The sequence below is a fragment of the Leptonychotes weddellii genome, chromosome 14 (genome assembly GCF_054177405.1).
Source record: "Leptonychotes weddellii isolate Sample4059 chromosome 14, ASM5417740v2, whole genome shotgun sequence".
NCBI lineage: Eukaryota > Metazoa > Chordata > Mammalia > Carnivora > Phocidae > Leptonychotes > Leptonychotes weddellii.
In genome coordinates, this window is record NC_138382.1 from 15,119,594 (window position 1) to 15,139,796 (window position 20,203).

The following is a 20,203-nucleotide window of genomic DNA, read 5'->3' on the forward strand; positions in this document are numbered from 1 at the left end:
TTGAAAGTGAGTATGTGCAGTAGCCCCAGCAGCACCAAGAACAATATTGGGCACACAGTAAGCAATCAGATATTCATATAATGAGAGAATGAATCAGTGGAGAGAAGGAAGTCTCCCTTTAGTTATTGAAAAGTATGAATAGGTATCTGTTAAGGTAGCTGTAGTTAGTAGGGTATAAATGGCAATAGATTTCGTTTTAACTCTAAATGTTGACTGATTGATTCAAGAAATACTTATTGAGTCATGCTTGTTACCATCATCTCTTTGTTTTGAAACCCTTTTTTCCCCATCTCAGAAACTGCAATACACTTACGGTCATTGTTGCAATCTTTAGCATCAGAATTCTGATGTAACTCCATGTGTGTCTGGCACCATGCTTAGAACTAGAATACGTCTATGAGCAAGACATGGATGTTCCATGCCTCAGCTGCCAGAATGGTAGAGCAGGGTCATCCCAAATGCATATGGTGCTTTGCACCTGGCTCCCAGAGAACATGCATTCCAGCGAAGGGAGGCATAAAAGTTAATTAACATCTGATATTAAGTGCTATGAAAGAAAAAACAAAGGATGATACTGGGATAGAAAGTGCTGGTGGGCTAAGGGTAGGGAAGGGTGCATAACAGCAAATAAGGAAGGGATTAGGTAGGGTCACCAATGAAATGATAGCATTTTTGCTGAAAGTGGAGTCATAAAGGTGATTCAACTTATACTTGGTTTTTATGAGTTTTTACTGAGTTATCGATTGATTGCAGCATTAACTGAGTTTCACCCTTTTTTATCCAATGGTGCTTAAATCATGACCAAGCCTTAGGTAACAGAAGGACAAATGAAAAGGAGAAATAATCCATATTTTTTTTATTTCTACCAATATTTAGAAATATGCCCATACATGATTGAAAACTGAACATCCCTTCAAAGTTTAAAATTGTTCATCCAGAATCCAGTGAAAGCCTTAATTGTCTTTTTTTTCTTTTTTCTTTTTTAGAGGGGGGTAGGGGCAGAGGGAGAGAATCTTAAGCAGGCTCCATGCCCAGTGCGGAGCTAAATGCAGGGCTCGATCTCACAACCCTGAGATCATGACCTGAGCCGAAATCGCAAGTTCGATGCTTAACTGACTGAACCACCCAGACACCCCTCGATTTTCTATTTTTGGTGAGCACGCTAGTTTATCTGAAAAACTTGATACACAACCATGGAATGTTGGGAGGAGGGAAGAGAATTGAGGGAAATTTAAGGCAGGCTCTCAGAGGAGTCTGCTTGTTATTTGGCTATTGAAAACCTTTATAACTGACTTGAAAGAATATAAGAGGGAGCTTCCTGGAGAGAGCATGATCTAGGAGTGATCATATTAGTTATGCTGTATTCTTATTCATTGCTCTGAATTTAGGTGCCATTGAAGTTGACATCTAATAGCCTCATTGCCATAGCAGATGTATTCAATTTTATAGTTTTCATTGTGCTAAAACTCTCCATTATAGGCAATACCATACCTGAAATATAAAATACTTATGATCAGTTTGTCTGAGAAATCATAACATTGGAAGGTTGCCCAGAGACCATCTGGTCTGTAGAGATGCTATTTAGCGAGAGTGTTCAAGGATCACCAGGCAAAGGAGAATAATACTGGTAATGGAATGTAAGTTATTTTAAAAAATAAAGGGGTTTTTTTTAGTTTAAAAAAATTTGGCTTATTTGGAAATTATGCACTATTTTGGTATAAAGTTTTCTTAATTGTATGAAATGATGCTGTCCTCATTTGGCAAAATTAAGTGACAGTCTTCCACTGATTTCATTTGCACTAAAGTATTGAACACTGAAAGATACCAGAAGAGCAAACCCATCACCACCAATATTGCTAGCAAGAGAACCACTTAAAAAAATAGATCTAATCACTAAAATAATACATACCAATTATAAAATATATATATATATAAAGCACATAGAAATATAGAAACAAAAATCAGAATTCTCCCTATACAACCTTCAGCAACTGTTTTATGCTTGAATAATACAGTAACTGCTAATACTATGATATCCATTCCAAAGATTCTTAATATATACAATGTATTTATTGCAAAAATATCTCCTACTTTATTGTCTTCAATCTGCTTGTCACCTTCCCTTCAGATCCTGTTGTTCATTTTGTCTTCCCTCCTCCATTAGTTTTTTACCACCCATTTTAACTACATAATGCTTTGTCCAATGCAGTTAAGCAAGATTAGAATCAAGAAGGTTTTAGGTCGTTGTGGATGTCTCTACTTGTTGGAAATTGGGTGTTGAGAAATTCCTGAATTCTAGGAACTAATATTCAAAATGAGTTTCAGAAACATGGGTCAAAGTCACTCAAAAGGGATGTAATTCTGTGAATCCTCTACAAATTACGTACTAATCTTTCTTGTTAATATTTTTCTTATCAGTATATGCTCCATATATTACCCCTGGCCATAGTTATTACAAATATTATATCAATTTGTCATTTGCTTTCAAGTTGGCTTCAGATTGTTTTGACAGAGGAGACTTTTTTCTTTATTCTTTCATTATTATTAGTCAATTATCTGTGTCCTTTATAAATTCTTCAGTTAGTCATGACTCATCTTTTGGTACCTCCTGGAGAATGTTGTGTATGCTTATAAAAGCTATGTATGCTTTCCCAAACACACATAGAGCAGAAGATTTGCTGTACCCCAGGGTAATCTATGGGCCCCAAGTTAAGAGCTCAGGTTAGAAAGTCCTTTCCTATCTCAAAGTCTCAATTACCAACTTCCATTTTCATCTAGGGTTTTCTCATTTCATTTTTCAGTGTTAATGTCTAACCAAGTAGAATTTATTTTGGCGTTCAGTATGAGGATCTAAGTTGAATATTTATAGAGATCCATTTACTCGATGCCATTTCTTACATAATCCATCTCCAAAAGCAATTTGTTTTGCATTCCAGTCATTGAATTTATCAAGGTCTCCCTTGAGTTTTCTATTATTCTGTCAGTTCTTTTGACATTACAATATCATTCCACTTTTTAAACATTTCCTTTAAGCATTTTTACCTGTTTATTTTTCCAGGAAAAATTTGGAACCCTTTTGCCATGTTCCCCAAAACAGTCTGAGTGACAGTTTATGACAACTGTATGAATCTTGGCTTCTTTTTAACAGTTGGTTTTCCCATTCAAGAAAATCTGCCTCTGAATTATTCAGATCTCTCTTTTATTGGCCAAGTAACATTTCAGGCTTGTCCTTATTTCCACACTTTTTGCTTTAGATTTATTTTTGGGAATAGCAAATATTTGTATGCTTTGCTGTTACCATTATGCCTTTAAGTAGCTCATGTATAACAGAGATACAATTTGTTTGTATGTTTTTCTTTTCTCTAGCCCGTTTAATTGACATTATGTTGTAACTGATTACCTTGTTTTTTGGCTTGTGGGGTGGGGTATATACATGGCTTCTGACTATAGTAATACTTATCTCTGTTCATCTGAGGTTTTTCCATGTTCATCTTTATTGTACAAAGTGGTCATTATGACTTCAGGTTTTGGAGTAGGCTGACTTCAGTTCCGATCCTTCCTCCACCCCATTACTACCTGGTAGCCTTCAACAAGTGAAAATTGGGTTTCTTGACCTTGTGAAATTTCAGTTTCTTCATCTGAAATTGGGGTAATAACCCAGAATCACCAGATTGTTGCCAGGATGAAATAAATTTGGGCATTTGGAAAGTATTACAAATAGGGAAGCTGATATAATCATGATTAGTGTTTCTATTAGCTAACCATTTAAAATATTAAGTATCAAGAATGACAGTAAACTTTCACGCCTACGTCCTGATTTTCTCTGGATTTTTTTTTAGCCTTTGTTTCACTTTTTGTTGATGTTTGCTTTTCTTCATGTGGCTATGCAGCATTTTTGATTTTACAAAAGTTTTGTTAAAAATGGAATTTGGGTCTTTTCTCAGTATCTGTTGAGATTTTTAGTATCTAGTTTCTCATACTAGAATCATTTATGGGATTCATTAGCATAATAGATTTTTAAATATTATTTCTGCTTATATTACAAATGAAATTTGTTTCTTTATTATGCTTTTGGTTTAGTATTAGAATATTTTATATATGCCTTTTTATTTTCCTGAGTGACATTTATAGTTTCTTTAACTGAATAATATGTGTGTGTGTGTGTCCTATATTGTTACAGCAGCTAGCTAAAATTAATTGTATACTTATGGAATATAAAGAGAATCTTGTAAAGTGTTCTTTATTTTTTTCCCATTTATTCCTAAAGTATATGGTAGCATAGGATGAAGAGTCAAGCTTCCTAACCCAGATTGATTTGACCTGTCTATCCTCTGCCTCTATCTCTGCCAGGCTTTTTGTTTTTGTTTTTGTTTTTGTTTTTGTTTTACATACCAAGTGATGTTAAATTCACAAAACAAATTGTGAAATTTTGCATCTATTCTCTTCTCTGGAGACAATTGTGATCACTATCCTTGTAAGTTTGAATGAAACCATCTGTCCCTAAAGCCTTTCTGAGAAGTAATTCTTTGATAAATTTTTCAGTTTTAATTATTTTTTTTTTTAAGATTTTTTTTTTTTTTATTTGAGAGAGAGAGAGTGAGAGAGAGCATGAGAGGGGAAGAGGGTCAGAGGGAGAAGCAGACTCCCCACTGAGTGAGGAGCCCGATGTGGGACTCGATCCTGGGACTCCAGGATCACGACCTGAGCCGAAGGCAGTCGCTTAACCAACTGAGCCACCCAGGCGCCCCTTAATTATTTTTATCTATATTCTCCAGAGCCATGTCCATTTCATAAGATTTTCAAATTTGTTAATTAATGATTACATATGGTTATATAGCTAACTGTGATGTAATCGCATATTTTGTTATAGCATAATATAATTATTTTAATATGTATCTAATATTAATATAAGATATATATTATATATTATTTTCTTTGTTAGATGTTTTGTTGCTGTTCTTTTTTTCAAAAGGTCAGTTCTTGGATTTGTTCATGAGTAACGCTGTTTTTCCTTTGTCCTTTTTTTTATTGTGTTAATATCTTTCCTGTTTTCCTTAGGATCACTCTCCATGCTTTTATTAATCTTACTGGTTGAATCATGGTTCATTTATTTTTCCTTTTACATTAGTATGATTTTTTTTAAAACTGCATATTTCCCTCTGAACACACTTTTGGCTGACTGTCATTACTTTCTTAAGGATGTTTGGGCTTCCTCTTTGGTAGAAAGACAATTGAGAATAATACTTTTCAGTGTTTAACAAACTTTGTCTCTATTGAGATTTGTTATTGACCTTTTTTTCCACTGTATTGTGGTCAGATAATGAAGCTAGATAATCAGCCACACTAGTGGTGTGTGAGGTATTGTTTTTCCTTAGGGCAATTGAGATTTCCTTTTGGCTCAGCGTATGGGCAACTTTTTCAAAACTCTTTAGTTGATCCATGAATTCTTAAGAAAAAGAAATTACTCTTTGTAGGAGATATGCTTTAATATTATTAAATTATATCTACTATGTAAACAAATCCTTTGTACTCTTTCCCCTGAAATAAATGGATTAAATTACCTGAGTAGTAGGCGGGGTCCCTCAGTTACTTCTTTTTCCTTAGAGTCTTTGATCCATAAATTTTGGTGGAAGCATTTCCTCCTGTTAGATATTTTTTATAGACACTACCTTATCTTTCAGCTAAATTGTACTTCCTTTGCTTTTCAGTGTTTTTATATCTAAAATGTTATGTCGTTTGCAACTAATTTTGCCATCCATACATTCATGTGTGTGTGTTGTGGAAAAATCTCTGCCCTTTCTTTTTTAGTTTCTACATTTTATTTTCTTAGGTTAAAGAAATGATTTTAAAATAATGTTAATAATTTTTAGATATCATTTTTAAATAAAGGTGATATTTAAAAATAAATATGTCTTGTAATAAGGGAGTTATCCCCTTTGACTCCTCGCTATATGAACTTGGCTTACATTTACTTTGCTATCCCCACCGTACTTATTTCTGCATATCATTATCTGGATTTATGCAACAGGCTGTTTTAATTAATTTATTTCTTACCATTATCTTTACTTTCTTTTCTGAAGAATTGTGTTAAAAGACTTACTAAGTCTTCCCTCTGTGTTTGATTTATTTTTGAGCCATTAGAAGGTTTTTCATAACAACAACACATTCTAGGGTTTTTAATTTTGACTTATGTATTCATCAGATGAAATAGATCTTAAAGTTATCTGTTTGCTTTATTTTGGTTTTCAGAGCATGTGCTTGTAGAGAGGTAGGTCAGTTGATTTCATCATTCCTACCAATATGTGTCTTCTGCATTTACTCATAAAGGACAGGAGCATAGTAGAAAATTCTTGGGCTTGTTTCCTTTCAGTTGTTTTAACTGTCCTTTTTCATTGTCTCCTGAAATGAGCTTTGCAGAGAGTCCTAAGACAGAAATTCTGTTTTGTTTTCATTCCTAAATAGCTTTTAAGGTACTTTTCATTTGTGTTTGAAATTACCTCTGTACACATACACATACATAAACACATACATATCAGGATGAGTGTAGGGGATGCAATTCTTAGTATTTCCTGAAACCTACTGAGTCCCTTGAGTCTCCCTTGGGCATTTTTCATCAAGTAGGATTTTGATGACTAACAAAGGCTACCATGGGCTTCAGAGCTTGAGCCCTGGAGTCTGAGAGACCTGGATGCAAAGCCCTGTTCTTGTTCTTACTATTACATGACTTTAGGAAAGATAGGTCTCCTTTCTAAGCCTCAGTTTCCACATCTGTAAGAAGGGAATAATAACACTGTCGACCTCCTGGGTGGTTTTGCATGCATTACTGCAAAGCCCCAGTAGAACAGCTGATAAGTAGTAAAGACTCAGTGCATGGTGGTCCTCAGAGGCAAACAAAGCTGGTCTCCTGAAGTTTCTGTTTTCTGGCCTCCAGATCTGTCATCTTGTCTTTCCTTCTCATCACTTCATTATTTTCCTTAAAAAAAAATTGTGGGACGTTCTTACATTTGTAGTCCACATCATTACCTCAATTTTCCACACTCTCAGTTCCGTTGGACCCATATTCATATCAGTGGACTCCCTCTCATGCAAACTTCGCTTTTCTCTATGCTCCTTCTAGTCTTTCTTTCTCTCAGCTTCTATTTTGGCATCTACACTCGCCTTCTTTATTGATGTATTCCCTTTGTGTTCACTGCCTTTTCCAAGGGCTCCATACTATTTTTCTTTTCTTTTCCTTTCTCTTTTCTTCATTCTCTTGTCCCTGTACTTCCTTCTTATGTTTCTTTTACTTTTTTTTTTCCTTCCCTTCATTCTTCCTCTGATCCTACTTTTTCCTTTTTTTTTTTTTTTTAATTACTCTGAATGAGAAACTCTGGCTTCAGGAAGGGTGTGATGCTGACCCTGCTCTGCTTACCATCCAAGCACAGACCTATTCAAACTTGCCCTTGAAGAATGGGATGATAGACAAAACCCCGTGGTCAGTTCTCAGGTCCTGGCAGAGATCCATCCAAAGTGAGGAATGCCAGATGAGGAGAGGATCATTTCTTAAGCAGAAGTTTGTCAGCCAGTCCCTGCAAGCAGCTCTCACCTGGCTCTTCCCCTCGTGGCCCCTCCTCCAGTAAAAGTCAGCGGTGGTGGAGTGGATCAGAGCCGGGCTCCGGAATCAGGCTGCGTATGGTGCGTTTCAGCCCTTGCTAATCATGTGACCCTGAGCAGGATCCTGACACTTCCTCTGCTTTGATGTCCTTATTTGAGTGATAAAAGTAATAGTATCTCTCACGATTGCCAGGAGAAATAAATGAAATGACAAATATAGTACTTTTCAAGTGTGCCTGGCACACAGTGAGCACTCAATAAATGCCATCTAATACTCGGTACTTTTGGAGATACATCTGTTAGGAGTTACATTCGGTACCAAGAAAGTATAGTGGGTACAGCAGGAAATCCACAAGATGTTGGTTCAGAAAGTCAAGGCTACCAAGGCTGGGTCTGTGTTATTCTCTCAGTATTTATTTTTTTTAGGATTTTTTTAAAAATTTATTTATTTGAGAGAGAGAGAGCCGCACATGAGTGGGGGAAGGGGCAGAGGGAGAGGGAGAAACAGACTCCCCACTGAGCAGGGAGCCCAACATGGGGCTTGCAATCCCAGGGCCCCAAGATCATGACCAGCGCCGAAGGCAGACGCTTAACCCACTGAGCCACCCAGGCACCTTTCCTTTCTCTTGGTCTTTTCTTAATAGCTGCTGCAGCTCCAGCCATCACATCCACACCCATTTTTTTTAAGATTTTATTTATTTATCTGAGAGAGAGAGTGAGAGAGAGAATGAGAGGGGAGAGGGTCAGAGGGAGAAGCAGACTCCTCTAAACAGGGAGCCCGTTGCGGGACTCGATCATGACCCGAGCAGAAGGCAGTCGCCTAACTGACTGAGCCACCCAGCCCCTCACATCCACATTCAGGTAGAAGGAGGAAGGAAAGAGTGGAGGAAAATTGGGGAATGCCTATAGCAGGAAAGCAAAGGCTTTCTCAGAAATGTCCAGTGGACTCCCACTTATGTTTTATTACTCAGAACTCTATCTCATGTGCACCCCCTCCCTACTGGGGAGTCCGGGGGACATGATTTTGGCATCTTACATGTAGAGTAAGGGAGGCATTAAAAAAGAAAGTTGGAATTTACCCCCTAATTCCTGCCATGATTTCTTTTTTTTTTTTTTTTTTAAAGATTTTATTTATTTATTTGAGACAGAGAGAATGAGAGAGAGAGAGAGCACACGAGAGGGGGGAGGGTCAGAGGGAGAAGCAGGCTCCCTGCCGAGCAGGGAGCCTGATGCGGGACTCGATCCCGGGACTCCAGGATCATGACCTGAGCCGAAGGCAGTCGCTTAACCAACTGAGCCACCCAGGCGCCCATCCTGCCATGATTTCTAGGACGATAGGGACAGAAGAGATAGAGTTAATGCTTGGGCTGCCTTGAAAATTTGAAAAGGAGTATGTGTTTAGTAGAGAATCATGTGTGCACTTTTTTAGGCCATGAGTATCTTGGGTCTTTCATACAGGAGATAGATGGGGAAACAAGGCTTAACTTTTGGGGGGTCTTTTGTCATTCCCCCCCCACTTTAGGTGACAAGCCAGCTTTGTTTTCTTAATGTAAAGTATGGAAACGTTAAACATTATTTTTCTTACTCCAGTCACATCAGCCATAAGGTTACTTGAAATACCTCCAAAATTTCTGTTATAGATTTCTGTTAATCTTAGTTGATCTTTCCCTCAGTGTGTGTGTGCAGTGCAAAGGCTTTTTAAAAATATTTTTTGTTACCGTTGACATCTAATAATTAGAAAGACTGCTGGGAGTTGACATGATAAACCAGGAGTTTCTAAAATAGAATAACATTTACTTAAAATTCTAGAATCCAAAATGCAGACTCATTTTCACTGAAGTTTAAAATGCAGGTGAGCATTGAAAATCCCTATTTTAAAATATACTTCTTTGATAAGCAGGTAGAAAAGCATCACTTTAATTCTTTGTATTCAACAGGGAAAAAATGAGAGAAAATGCTGTAATTTAGAATAATAGTAATAACAGAGATGCAGCCAAGTATTTTTGTTGCCTGTCCAAGGGTTCAACGTCTGGCTTTTGAGGCGAGAACTCTGCAAATCCCTGAACTCTGGTAGAAAAGTTTCAAAAACATTGCAGTCTAGCAGTTCAGTTAAGCAAATAAGTATGTACAGTCTTTCATCCTAACATTTGGTACCATACGGCACTCCGATGCCCACCCAAAGAACATTCCACCATCCTCTACATCCCCTCAGTGGCCAGCTGTCAAGAGGGAAGATGTTCCCACAATAGAGAGAGAGGATTTGTTACAATCACAGTGGGTCCAGGTACTTGTTTCCCTAACCAGTCAGCTTGCTGCCCACACCATGGGCTTGTTAAAACCAGATCCGTTTGACAGATCTTAGTGGCATTATTATTTCACTAAGCACAAATACACTGATGTGTCGAAAATGCTATTTTGCTCGTTTGTTACAAGAACTAAAAAACATACCATCGAAATTTAGGAATAGAAGAAAACAGGTTAATGGAGATTCATCAAATGTTAGGATAAACTCAAAGTGGTCCTTCTGAATCGTTTTGGGATGAGAGGTTGTGCGTCTCAGTCCATCATGATGACTGTTGTCTTTGGGAGTCTGTCATGTGCCAGGCAGTCTGTATTCATTACCGTGAGTCCTTGCAGCCACCCTGCAGAGTGTGTATTACCGTCTCTACACACAGCTGAGAAAACTGAGTCCCCGAGGGGGTCAGTAAATTACCTAGCATTTCAGAAGCATCAGGTAGCAAGTCATGATTTACCCCAAGTCTTCCTGACTCTAAAGCATCATTCTCATGTGACTATGAGCTATGCTTATTATTATTTTTGAGAACAAATTTAAATGAGAAATAAAAATAACGTGGAAAGCAATGTCTTACTGCAGGATTATGTCAATTCACTTACAACTGCATATGTATTCATGCTGAGTGCAGGACAACCCGCAAAATGAGCAGAAAAGGGAAAATGAGGGCTGTCCTCCAGTTTCCTTCCCAGACTTGGGTTTCTCACAGCTTGACTGGGATGAGCTTGGTGGGGAAGCTCTCATTCTGCCACATTTTGTCTACTTCAAGAGATTTCAAAGCTCGGGGATGAAAATGAGGATCAGACATGGATTCGAGGTTGCAGGGTACATGAAGAGAAAGAGGTTTGTAGAATGGCCAGAATTTACAGCCTTGGGGTAATACCATTGGGGGGAATTAAGTGTATAGGGAGGTATAGGGAGAAGTAGTATGAAGTTCCGCTATTGTGAATTGATTTCAGTGCATGTGATCTCAAGTTAGTGTACCTTTGTGTGACCATTCATCAAATTTTATTCCCCAAGAGTTTATGTAGCAAAGCATTTCAGGGAAATGGTTATTGAGCTTACCAACAAAATACCATTTTTTTTGTAAAGCTGCAGAAAATTTAATTGATGTGTTTTTGGTGTAATGACAAATCCTGCAGATAAGCCAAGATGTATAAAGGAAAGAAGACAATTCAATTTCATTGGCAGAGTTTTTCTTTTGTCAGTTAGGGACTTTCTTCCCTAAAGTTTATTCAGAGACCCAATTAATGTACCTTTGGTTTATTATACTCACCTCAGGTAGTCAGTGAATGGTGTATACAAGAGAGTATAATAAAAATTTGGCTTGGGTAGTCCTCAACCAGTCTTCTCTTTCCTTTTGTCTTTTCTACTTCGGTTCAGGGATGGATGGATCATAAGTAGGTGTCCCGGTGATACCAGGACAAGTCACGTTTCCACATCGGGAGGTGTGTTTTCTGTTAGTACACCCAGTTTTAGGCCTGGAGCTTTTGAATTAATGTAGAGTACACGGTCCAACATGACGCAACAGAACAAAAACACACTCCCATTAGCAAGATCTACTCCTCTTTGCAGTGGGACTGACCGTCTGATGATCCACTTCATTACCTGACAAAAGAAGATTGGTTTCCTTTGTTGGATGGTCGGTATTTTATTCTAGAATCATCATTGGCATGCACTGGGTACAGTCAGAATAATGTTTTTACCAACCTCCGCGGGCTTCAAACACTTTCTCATCTTTCTTACTCTAGCTCACAATGAATCTTTCCCCATAATTGCCAATTTATTTAGCATCTGTACAATGACATTAATTTTCTGGCTACTTGTTCCCATTTCTACTCTACACAGTCTTAAGTAACATAAAACGAGACTGGTTTTTGTCTCGGGTTTTTTTGTTGAATATTTAGTCAGTTGGATGATGGCTGATGGGTTGTGCAGTTTCCCCATGGGCCTGGTTCATGAAATTGCTCATCATTGCATTAGATAGAATCGCTCTTGTATATAAAGAAGATAGTCCAGTTCAGGAAACAGTTTTCGTTATCTGGATCTGCTACTGCTGCTCCTGTTGATAAATTCTCTTTCCTTACCAAGATGTGTATGTGTTGTCCCTTGTATCGGTTGCCTTTTAACTGCCTGTGATGATAGATCCATCTGGGGGCTTGAGGGGAGGGGAAGATTACTTCTTGTTTCTTTTTAATAAATGCAGGTGAGTCAGTCACTAAGGCTCCAAAATTGGTCCTTGTTTTTTAAGGACCTCCAAGTACAGATTGATTTCAAATGGCTCACACATGTGCAGGATTAGCTGCGAAAACTCATGGGGAGAAAATTTGTTTTGTTTTGTTTTGTTTTGTTTTGTTTCATTTAAGTGCTAACAGTTGCACTTAGGAGCCCAACAAGAAGTACTAGACAAAATGTCTTTCTCGGGATACGTCGTCCTCCTTTTAATCTACTCTTGGGGCCATGAAATACTTTGAGCGGCTCAGAACAAAAATAGAACACCAGGTAGCGGTCGTGTCATTAATTATCCTGTTTTTGCTGCTGGAAACTAGAATTGTTTGAGATGGGGTTCAGATGAGCTCCCCTGACTGGAGAAAAGCAAGGTGGCAAGTTCATAATCATAATGTTAAATAATATAATGTTATGACCTACAGTAGAAGCATATGATACTATGTTATAAAAATAATCTGGTATGTCCTAGTTTGGTATCTTTCCATTTACCTTTGATAGAGTGTGTAAGCCTTTGGAACCTAAAACCCAAATTAAGACTTGAGAGTCTCCTGAATTCGGTGGCAAACAAAAATCCGCCAACTGAATTGAGAGACACAGAGCAGGTACGAAAATGGTGTGACCACGAGGACATGACATGCCACGCTTGGCCTCCTGATCCAGTTGTCAGAGAGCCACCTGATGCACCACTGCGTGTATGTCTGTTCCACTTTTGGGGGTCCATCCGGAAATGGCGTTAAATAGTAAGTGATAGCATAGGATCTGCAGCCTGCCAGGTGCAGCTGGTTTGAATTGTAGCTCTACCGCTAACTACCTGTGTGTACTCGAGTTACCATGTATAACTCGGGAGTCTCCATTTTGCCATCTGTGAAATGGGAATAAAACTATTACCTATGTTCATATGATGTTTAAGATTACACAGTGATAATGATGTACAACACGCACTACCTGGCCCTGGCCAAGTGCTCATTTAATGTTGGTTATTAACTTGAAGCCCCTAAATGATGCAAACCTTCCTAACAGGAAAAGATTGCACCTCTAGAACTCCCCCAGAAAATCATGTATGTTTTATTGCCTTGAAAGGTCATAGCTTGCTAGCCACGTTTTGCAGGCATTTATAAATGTTGCCCTTTTAGTGTATATTGTGGTTTAAAGGTAGTTGTCAATTAATTCCAGAGAGAAACCTAAGGGGTATGTGGCCTAAATCCTTGTGGCTTTTAATCGGCTCAGTGGTCCCCAGGCTCAGAATTGAGAGAAGCTGCTCCTTTCCTCTAGGTCGGTTATACTCATGGCATTTTGGTTATTGTTTGCCCCCAAAGCTCTTGGTGCTCCGTCTTCTGTTCTTGGAGCTGAGAGGGATCTTGGTGTTCAGAAGCCAGTGGAGTATGGCTCCAGGGTAATCGGCAGACGGGGGTCCGTTCTAGGGGGTCCTACTTTACCACTGTGGCCTGGAAAGTTCCAGCACAGGGCATACAGCCGTCTCTTTGCTTTCACTGTGTGTTTCACTGTGGCATACCAGAAGTTTCATAGTCTGACTGCTTCACTTCTGCAACATCCCCGAGAGCATCAGTACAAATAGGTCATAAAATGTGAATCAGACTTCCCCCTAAGTACAAGTCCTCTCAGGATACTAGCAAATTAACCCACGGCTATTTCCTGGGCCAATAATCAGTTACCCTCCCACGGGTAGAAACACCACGGATGCAAAAATCCCTTGGTTTCCTGTATTAACTTCCTCACTTTATTTTGGCGAAATTCAGGAAATTTTGAAATTAAATGATTTCTGAACTTGTGCGTTATCAAATGTCAGAGTAAAATCACCTGCATGCTGCATTCTTTCCATGCACAGTTTCAATTTCCGGAAGCTAATTTCTTCCTTCTAATTACAAGTACTCCAAGAAGAGCTAGTTTTTACAACCCAGCATGAGAGCAAGTAACTCCCGTTTCTTCAGGCTGATTTGAATGCAGAGGCTTCCTGAATCGGCCTGAATACAACTGCTTAAGGCTGGAGATAAATGGTCCCTGTTCTGTCACCATCATCATCATTGTTATATTATCAGTGCTAAGGGTCACTAGGGAAATGGTCTCCCGATGGTCAGACCCTGTGCTTGATGTTTCCAAAGGAATCTTGCCCTGGTGATAAGTAACATAGAAACTTGTTTCATTTGTTTTTCTTTTCCATTTTTTTTTTTTTTTTTTGGTTTTCTGTAAAGAATAATATTTAAAATGTGGACATTTTAGCTGTGTGTTAAATGTTATTTTAAACTCACTAGGTTGATTTAGACGTATTTATCAAATCCAGGTGTACTTTTACATATCTTGCTGTTTGCTCATGAAAAAACAAAACAAAAAAAGCACGTGTGTCTATTTGAGAGGATTCTGCTGTACCATAAATAAGTGGCTGGAGAGTCTTGCAAGACTGGGCTTTTCTGTTGTTGCTCTTTGCCCCTCACCCAAATAATTACCCTGGGAAAGAGGAGATGAGCATTACATCTCAGACAGATCAGGAAAAACATCTTATGGTGACCGTAGTGTTCAGAATTATCCCTTGACTCTTTTCCTAATTTTTCTGACCATGGCGCGAGCACTCTACTGCATTATTCTGTGGGTTCAGTTTCAATCAGCAAAGGGCCAAATCATGCTATTTGTTTTAGAAGCGAAACTTACCCACCTCCTGGGCCCCATCCCACGACCTCCCTCCCTCTCCAGAATTTCGTGCGTTATTAGGTTCTAAACTTGGTTCCTAACAAGTGTTGTGTAAAACAAAACAGAAATAGATCTGTTTCCCTTGTTCTTATATTTTTAAAATTCGTGAGGTTGGGTTTCAATTTCCTTAGCATAAGTTACATCGTGAATACAACCTTACAGAACAGTCTACCTCCAGTCTTGCTCCCTCTTTGGAAATGGCAGTACTCTCTCTTATTTTTAATCTAAGGGCGTAGCGAAGCGAAGTGGTATCAGAACTCTATAGTACTTTTCTCTCCCCATCTCCTTCATGTTCAAGCCACCACATGGGAGCCATGGCGCAAAACTTAGCAGAATGTTGTACTGTCTGCCACTTCTTGATGGCTTATTTCACACCAGGAACTAGGTTAAGTACATGGCGTCACTTTCATTCAACCAGTACGATGAAGTAAAGTAGGTATTAGCGTTCACATGCTAAATGGGGAAGCTGAAACCTTGAGAAGTCAATTTCACATAAGTAGGAAACTGGGGAAACACAATATAAAGTAAAGTAGTGTGCTGTTCCATCATTGAAAATCAGCTATAATTAAGATACCAGGTTTTCCCTCTGCCTGGGAGATGCCCACGTCCATCTGCGCATGTATGGGGGGCCATAGGGATTACCACATGCTCCTGTCATACCTCAAGGAAGGTAGCAAATTATCATCCCCCTCCCTTCAATGTTCTGACCCAGGCTTGGCAAATATCCTTCTAAAATTAAGGTGGACGACGAGAAACAGAATTAGCCACCGAGGCTGCGTGATAACTGCCATATTTCCCAGTTAAGTAAAAGACTGTAACACCTGACATTCGAGACTAAAATGAAGAGGTATCTTGATGAGAATTTCATGCGTGCATTGAGTCAAATGCCTTCCAGTGTATACGTACTCTTTGAAAGAGAACAGAAGTCTGTGCACCAGTACCTGGATTTGCTTTCTATATGTTTTTGAGTGGTATTGTGGTTCTCCAATGAAAGGGACTTCTGCTCAATGTCTTTGTGCTCTTCAGTGCTAACAATCACAAGAAGTAGGTATCCAATAATTTAATATAATAACTACTTATTGCAGATTAAGGGCACTCCCATAGCTGTGTCTTGGAGCCCAGCTTTGAGCTCTGTACAGAATTCTCTTTCTTTGAGAGCATTGACACCTGGGGACTCGGTTCAGTTGAGGTTTTTTCTATATCCCATACATACACGCAGAATACTAGTAAGTTCTTTGTTAAATTACAAATCAACTACCTGGTGATACAGCTGGACAAGGAGTGTTCCAGAAGACTTTGGTTTTGACTTTAGGTGATAGTAATTTTCAGATGTTGATGCAAGCTTTTACACAAAGGACGACCAGGCCAGAATTGGGAGCCATTTTGTTGAGGAAACTGGAAATCCTCACCCTTTTAAAAAACTGAGTGACAGCCGACTAATCCCACATGATTTCCAAAATTCAAGGTTACATTTTCTGCCTCCCTCAGACTAACGTCACTTCTCCACGTTGAGAAAGAATCAGAGCGGCATTTGGCTTCTGTTCACCCCCAAACCCAAATCACTGACCCTTTGTTTTTAGTACTTTGCCATTTTGCTTTTGCTTTTTTAATTTGCTTGTGACTCTCTGCTTCCCCAGTCTTTTTTTTTTTTTTGGTACAATGATTCTTACCTTGTCTTTCCCCAGTCCGTTTCTGACCTGGAGAGACGTGCAGCATGTTATTGTCAGGACTTCCCGTGCGGGACATTTGAACGCTAATGACTGGAAAACCAATGCTGCTGGTTTTAAGGGTGAGAACTTCTTTCATATTCTGTCACAGGCAAAATATTTTTATTTTTCCCCCATTTTAAATGGAGAGCCGGAAGTAGAATCCCTCCAAAGAAACTTGAAATTGTGTGCTGACACACAGAGAGCTGGCTCTTTGAGTAACTAAAACGCAGATTGATTTTTTTTTTTTTTAAATTCAAACAGCACATAAAAGGCAGATTTCTTTGGCTTCCCACATCATAGGTCAATTTCTTAAAAGACAACCAACTTCCAAGTATAGTCGACCTATGGGGCTTCTCATTAGTTTGTGATTGCTGTCATTGGTTATCTGAGTGGTGTTTGTCACAATGTGTGTAGAACGTCCTCATCTTCTATAGTGATTACTTCCATTTCAGTAATGACTGGTATATTTTGTTCACTGTTAGTTCCTAGGCCATGCTTGCTTTGTTTTTGTTTTTGTTTTTTATTAAAATTCCACAAACCCCTAACTCTAAGACATTACTTTATATGAATGAAAAGTGCTTCTGAAGCTTTAAAACATACAGTCTTTATACAATTATGCACATCATATCATAAGTGCTGACTGTTTTTCCCATGGCTGAGGATTATAGTTCCCTCAAAGTGTCTTACTAATGGTGGGCAGTTTGTTTATCATCATCCATAACATATGTTATAATAAAAAGAAAATACTTATATAAGGCAGATGTCCTAAAGTTTCACATGACTTAAATTTTAATCCACTAATATTGTTACAGCAAAGATTACTCTTGGTCATATCTGCAGACTTAAATTTACTCCCAAATAATGTTCATATCATTATATATCCCTATGGATGAAAACGAGTATCCCATACCACAGGGAATAGTGACTTAATAATTCAGGTTCTGGTCCCCAGATCTTTGGTAACATGTCGAATCATTCTGGGCAAGTCATTTAAGTATTTGGGGCCCTAACTTCCCCATCTTAAACATTTTAGAAGCTGAATAATATTATCTACGTATGATTTCTTAAATATGATTTTAATATATCTTTAGTGAACTATACCCCGTGTATGCAAATATCCATGCTGGAAATGTAAAGTGTAATTTTTAAAATTACTTGCAATTATAGTCTCATGCTTAGCCAAATATACCAGATAACCAGTGTCATATAAAGTATTTCTTTGGTTAGCATCTTCACTGAAGACTTCACTCCATGTTTAGAAAAAGAAGAATATCCCTCTGCTTTTGAGTAGTATGAGACCCCTCTCCTTACTCTTAGACTATATAATGCAGCAGTGTTCAATGAGCTTTTAATCTAAAGAGTTGTAAATTCTTTTTGGGATCGCATTGTCTGAAGCCCAAATCGAGACACTGGATCCCAAAATTGCAGCTGTTACGCGTGGCATCAAAAATATGTGAAATTACAGTTGTCGGAGAGAACACAGGAGGTACTTAGCCATAGGTATGTTTCATTTTGATTTAGCCTCCGCACCCTCTCAGCTCTTACTGTCTAAATCCATGAGGCTGGGAGGTGGGTCTGGGGAGGGGGAAGAAGGGACCAAAACATAACCTTGGCTGGTTCAATGCGCTGCAGTGAACTTTTTAGCAGAAGGTTCACAGACTAAGTACATTGACCTCCATGAAGCTGAGGAATCAACTTTAACCCAAATAAAAGTCTTAGTTTTACTTATTCCTTTTTGGCAAGTTAAAAAGAGCAAATGGTTCTAATAAAAAACGCAACTCTTTTGAAAACCTCTGTTGGTTTTGGAGAGGGGGGAAACAGAGGATTTAGACTAACTCCCCAGATCCCAACCTGAGTCTGAAGGGGGCTATGCAGGGCTCTGGCAAGGAGGAAAGAGCATTTTACTCTTGCACGTGGCAATATTTAGTATAATATTTCACTCTTCTCTTAGCTTGCTGCCAAGAGTAACAATTAAAGTTCGCTTTTTCATAGATGAATTACCCTGAACAGTCTGGACTCCCAGTGGAATTGTTTTGTAATTTTGTTGATGGCAAGCCCTATATTTCATCTAAACATGATCATAATAAGAATAATTTTGTAAAGAGCTATATTCTTCCCTACCCTAAGCGTTACCATCCCCTCCCTGGTGTCCCACAAATAAAAGTGTATTAAGGCAGAGGCTCTCAGGAGAAGCCACGTGCTTTGGGAAAGGAGAGGATGCAGGTCACTGGGGGTAGAGCAAAGATGGGCGACTTTTTATGAAATAAGAACTGAACAAACAAACAAAAATAGCTAATGCTTGGAAGGGCTTCATGCAACGAGAGCTCAGCGAGAGCTCGTATTTTAAATTAGGTCAGCCAGCTTTTGCAGGCCTCGCTTGGCAGGAACACAGGGCCACACACTTCTCCTTAGACAGGAGAAGCCAGAGGTTGCCTGCCTGCGTGAACAGGAGCCCATGATCCTGGTCGTGGCTGCTCTCTGCCCTAATGCAGAGTGAGGTGTGTGCCTGAAAGGAATCCCAACGCATCTGGGTTCCCCGGGGCTTGCCTTTGTGCCCTTAATGTTGAGCAATTTAAGTTGTTTGAAGAGTGTTTAAAAAAACAAACAAACAAACAAGAAAACCTGAGAAGAGTTTCACAGATTGCTGGGTAGGTGTACTTCCGCACTGGCCATCTCAATATCAACATGAGCATTTCCTTCTCTCATCAGGTAAAGCAGAAGCAGCTGAAAGTAGCAACCAATTCAGTATGGGGGTCTTGTCATCGATACGCTTGATAGTCATCACTGATAATTTCAGAGAAGCCAACATCCTGAAGCACAGTTTCTCACCAGACCCTGCCAAGTCCTGACATTTCTTTTTTTTTTTTTTAAAGATTTTTATTGATTTATTTGAGAGAGAGAGAGAACATGAGGAGGGGGTGGGCAGAGGGAGAGGGAGAAGCAGGCTCCCCGCTGAGCAGGGAGCCCGATGCGGGGCTCGATCCCAGGACCCTGGGATCATGACCTGAGCCGAAGGCAGACGCTTAACGACTGAGCCACCCAGGCGCCCCAGTCCTGACATTTCTGCATGCACTGTCCTTACATTTCTTCAGACAACCATAGGTACTGCAGCTCAGGCAGAGAGTAGAACCAGATGATCTAGCAGCTAGACCGGTGGGGGCCTCTCCGCAAGGAGGACTCGATGCATTCTAATCCACATGTGTTACGGACCTGGAAAATGCAAGCGAGTCCCTCCAGCAGCAGCTGCTGACTTCCTTTTGACGGCACAGGCAGGCTGTCATTCAGGCGAGGAGGTTAGCCTTGAAAACCCAAGGAATGTGGCGCTCTGCTGACTCACCGGTGTGTTTTCTCCAAGGAAGGGATTACCCTGGAGTTGCATGCTGATGAGCTGGGTGCACAGAGTTTCCTCCTCTTTTTCTGTGTTCTCATTATAGTAACATCGGATAGTTAGATTAGCTCACGGTGAAGGGAGCCCCAAAGCTGGAAGCTACTTATCAATATTTTTATGCTAATGATACCTCAATTTTTAACAATTTTAATTGAACTAAGATTATTCTCTCTGCTTCATAAATAATAATAATAATAATCTCTTCTGGTATAGTTAAAAGGTCTTTTGCAGAAGATCTGTTTTTCAGAGTAAACATAGTCCAATGAGTACATACGTATGGAAACTGAC

General features: G+C 39.2%; 1 protein-coding gene across 1 annotated transcript in view; it reads left to right on the plus strand.

The window, feature by feature from the left end:
• The window catches only part of PCSK5 (proprotein convertase subtilisin/kexin type 5), a 440,253-nt gene that overhangs the window by 208,362 nt on the left and 211,688 nt on the right, over window positions 1-20,203 (plus strand). The window contains exon 10 of the mRNA XM_081804067.1: window positions 16,504-16,607. Within this exon, the coding sequence (XP_081660193.1) occupies window positions 16,504-16,607 (104 nt within the window). The remainder of the gene's footprint in view (window positions 1-16,503; window positions 16,608-20,203) is intronic.